This window comes from Amphiura filiformis, chromosome 11 (genome assembly GCF_039555335.1).
Source record: "Amphiura filiformis chromosome 11, Afil_fr2py, whole genome shotgun sequence".
Lineage (NCBI taxonomy): Eukaryota > Metazoa > Echinodermata > Ophiuroidea > Amphilepidida > Amphiuridae > Amphiura > Amphiura filiformis.
The window spans coordinates 63013359-63017359 of NC_092638.1; the positions used below are offsets into that span (position 1 = coordinate 63013359).

Below are 4001 nucleotides of genomic sequence, written 5' to 3' on the forward strand. Positions count from 1 at the left end.
CCTAAGATTTTGGACAACATTGACAAATAAGGAAGTTAAATAAATTTCAATGTGACGAGCAATACAAACCGTTTCAAGGCGTTGGGTGTCCTATGATCCTGGACAACACTACCATAAATTAAATATTCACTCGAATGACAATGTACATTTGACATACAATACAAGCATTTTTAAAGTGAATGGTTTCCTATGATTTTGTATTTAAAAAAAACATTTGATTTGTTTTTTCATGTGGTGAGCAATACAAACAGCTTAAACTGCGGAGTTTCCTATGTTGATAACACTAACTAATATGCTCATAAAGCATTTATCCACTTGGAACTTCGGAAGAGCCTGATTTGAAGCCTAATGGGGCAGGTTTCGGTAAAAGTCCCTGTATTCCTGCCTGGAAGATATCGGAGTATCTCCCTTAAATATGTCATTTAACTGTCTGTACGTCTCAAGAGGAACTTTGGGTGGGCCTCTAGGATATGCAGGTCCTGGTGGAGTAGTTGCTTTCGTCTGCTTTCGCCGACGGCTCTTCATCAGGCTTATGGTCTGGAACTGGTGATGACGATGAGACTTTTTCACTTTGATTTTGTTGGGGGTTGCCTTTGAGACCCTCACTGCCTTTACTTTGGTCCAATCTACCGCATCCCCTTCATCAGTTTGCCGGACTCGTAGGATCTGAGATTCTTGTGACATCTTCTTCCAGTCTAGGATGTCTGATGTTTCCATTTCTTGGATAATATACGGCCGCGGCTGTTTCCGAGCTAATCGCATCATTGTTGCCAGTTGTGAAGGCATGAATAGCTCCTTGGATTTTTGTTTGGCCCTTTCGATGACACTGTGCATCGCATCCCCTTCGTTTTGCCCGTGATGTGCTTCAAAAAAATATATGGTAATGGTCTTGATGTCGACTGACACATGGGAAACAAAGTATCTGAACATACAAGGCAGAATAGAGTTTTTATTCTGTCCTGGACAGCCATCCGCAAAGAAATGAACTTGGTCATAACCCTTCCCATCTACCTTTTTCAAATAAGACCACAAACAAGATGAGATTTCGTTAGCACCCCTTTTAGCAATTCCCTGATGCCACAAGAAACAAAATCCATCCCTCGTAACTAATTCATACAAAGTAAAATTCAAATTGTTAAGACGTTGCTTGTAAAATATATCTCCTCTTGATGTCATAGGAAGCTGTATCACTTGTTGCATGTCAAAGGCTGCCACTAGAATGCTGTCATCAGTTTCTGCTTCTAACTTCAATTCCGCTTTCAGATCTCTCACTTTCTTCTTTTCTAGGGTATGAGATACATAAGTGGCCCGCAACTTCTCTTTATCCGCATCTGACGCGTGCCTAAAACTTTCACAAACCGGACATAGGTCTTTTTTAGGCTTTTTGAAGCGTAACCCTTTCGTGCGGAAAACTTTGTTGTAATGAGACTTGCTCGCTTTGCCTCCACTCTCTCTGTAGAGTGCATACATTTTGGACACATTAAGGTCAGGTGACAGATACTGGTGATGGTCAAATTTGCGACAATAATGTGACTCGACCTTTGGAAACCTATCTATGTGGTTTTCAATCTCTTCTCGAAGTTTCTGACTCTTTGGGTCGTTCCTATTTCCTCCACGATTTTCTCCCTCCAATGTGCCAGTAGAAGTTACTTTTGCCCATGCAACTATGACAAATTTGTCGCTTATGCCCAGCGTGTTGAGGAAGGTGACTCGGCAAACGCTAATTTTGCCGTTTCCATTTTTTGATGGAAAAAAGTATTTGAAACTATTCTTCTTTCGGCCTTTTGGATTCTCACATGGACGACGGTTTGTATGGGAAACTATCCATTCTCGCTGTTTTTGCAAGTCGGCTTGTTCATTGAATCCCTTTCTTATTTCTTCCCTGTGTTTCTCCGACAGCTTCTTACAATGATGCCATCCAAGTTTTTGACACGCTGACCCTTTTTTACACTTGGGACGTAGACGTCGAGGAGGTCTCTGCTTATTATCTGTTCCAATATAAGACAAACCAGAATTTCTTCTTTTCTTCTGGATGGCTCTCTTGTTGCCTCTTTTTTTGTCCTTTTTCTGTCGAACTCCAACTCTGGGGACTCCTTCGACGACAAAACGTTCTGGTACTTCTTCGTCTGATCTTTCCCCCTGAGACTTTTCTGTTTCATCTGAATCGCTCAATTTGAAATAATCTTCTGGGTTGACTTGCAATATCTCTTCTATTTCCCGATCTTCACTGAATATATCAAACTCCATGCCTTCCCCTTCACATTGGTCAAATACAAACGTATCTTCTTCTTCACTATCGTGATCATCTGCTGTGTATGAAGCATTCTGTAAACGTCTCAGTATGTTACCAACTATGTCGCAGCTGTCATGACTATCAGAATCTCCATCTTCTTCTTCAAGAAATTGTTCTGATTCTGGAACTATTTGTTCTTTGTAATATATGTCTCCTGAGTCACTTTCTACTAAAGGCCCTCCACTACACGGTTCTGCATCTCCTTTAGAAGAGTGTACAGGTTCCTGGTCATCATTGCTATCAATGTCAGTCTCTTCTATAATCAATTCGCTGCATGATTCTTGCCATTTTTCATCCTCTTCAAGAGAATTATATACGTGTGCCTCTTCTTCGTTACTATCCAAGTCGCTTTCTTCTACAATCCATTTACTGCATTGATATCCACCTACTTCTGGTTGTCTTTGAACTTTGTCAGGTACCTCATTCCTTTCATCTGCAATCCATACACTGCGTGGCTCTTCATCTCCTTCAAGAAACTGCGTCTGTTCTCGTTTTCTTTGCTGTGTTTCATGGTCATCTAGTTTTGTAGATCTAGTGTATATTTGTACTTGCGGCGACTCTCCTTCTTCTTGATCGATAACAATGGTAACTACACCTTCATCTGAACTGCTCCACTTTCCTTCTTCTACACAATTAATGCTGCTATCACCATCAATAACTGCCAAAGGTGGTTTTAACCAAATGTTATGAGCTGGACAATCAGATGGAGATTCAAGGAGATCAAAGTGTGTGTAACAGAGAACACATAAGCAAAAAGGACATGCTGCCCAGATTCCTTCCTTACATCTTCCATGTTGGCAATGAAGAAGCCCTGGCCAAGGATCAGGATTTTTCAGTTTATCTATGTAGATAAAAAGACAGGAAAGATAGTATATAGCCGTATAAGTTACATATGTCCAGGGGAAGCGAGAGAGCAGCTGAAAGGGGTATAAATTTAGAGAAGAGAGCCAGAGAAGGGACCGAGGGGAAATACATTAACAGGGGTTCTTCAATAGAGATTGTGGAAAGAAGGGCAAAGCGGGCAGATCTTTTGATATTATTAAAGGTATTGGAAAATATGGGAGAGGAGAAAAAGAACCACCTGATCTATTTAATTAACCATGTTAACTGATACGACGGTGGAACTGTGAATGAAGTAAATGTATGTAATATACTCGAAATGAAAGAAGAAAGAACTTTTTTAATTTATCAACTCATGAAGGGCAACTATTCTGAAGCAGAACTGCTCAACAAACGGATTAATGGACTAAATTGGAGAACGTGAAGAAGAGGGTGACCACTGTTTTCATGGTTTTGAAGACAATATAATGTAGGCCTAATCATGCTAATCGGAAACGTACCAGAAGTTGACACCGTCAAGAATTTCTTGATCTTCTCCCTGCTATCTCGCCGGTTACACGTCGCTAGTCATAAGGGTCGCTAGTCATAAGGTTCATAAGTCATAAGGGTCGCTAGTCATAACGTGTAGTTTCCTATACCATGAGTTCGCTAGTCATAAATAAAACAAAGGGTTCGCTAGTCATAAGAAAAAGGGTTCATTAGTCATAAGGTCCGCTAGTCATAATAGGAAAAAAGGTTCGCTAGTCATAATAGAAAAGAGGACCGCTAGTTATAATAGAAAAAAAGGCTCGCTAGTCATAATAGAAAAAAAGGACCGCTAGTCATAATAGAAAAAAAAAGGCTCGCTAGTCATAATAGAAAAGAGGAC

General features: G+C 40.4%; 1 protein-coding gene across 1 annotated transcript; it reads right to left on the reverse strand.

Annotated features, from left to right (window-relative positions):
• Positions 1-303: 303 nt before the first annotated feature.
• Positions 304-3542, reverse strand: LOC140164082 (uncharacterized). The gene has a single exon (XM_072187336.1). It carries the CDS (start codon positions 2245-2247, stop codon positions 346-348), a length of 1902 nt encoding a protein of 633 aa, XP_072043437.1. The 5' UTR covers positions 2248-3542; the 3' UTR covers positions 304-345.
• Positions 3543-4001: the final 459 nt, after the last annotated feature.

Excerpts from the sequence above, each read along its gene's own strand:
- LOC140164082 (XM_072187336.1), bottom strand. The coding sequence starts at position 2,247 with ATGGAGTTTGATATATTCAGTGAAGATCGGGAAATAGAAGAGATATTG.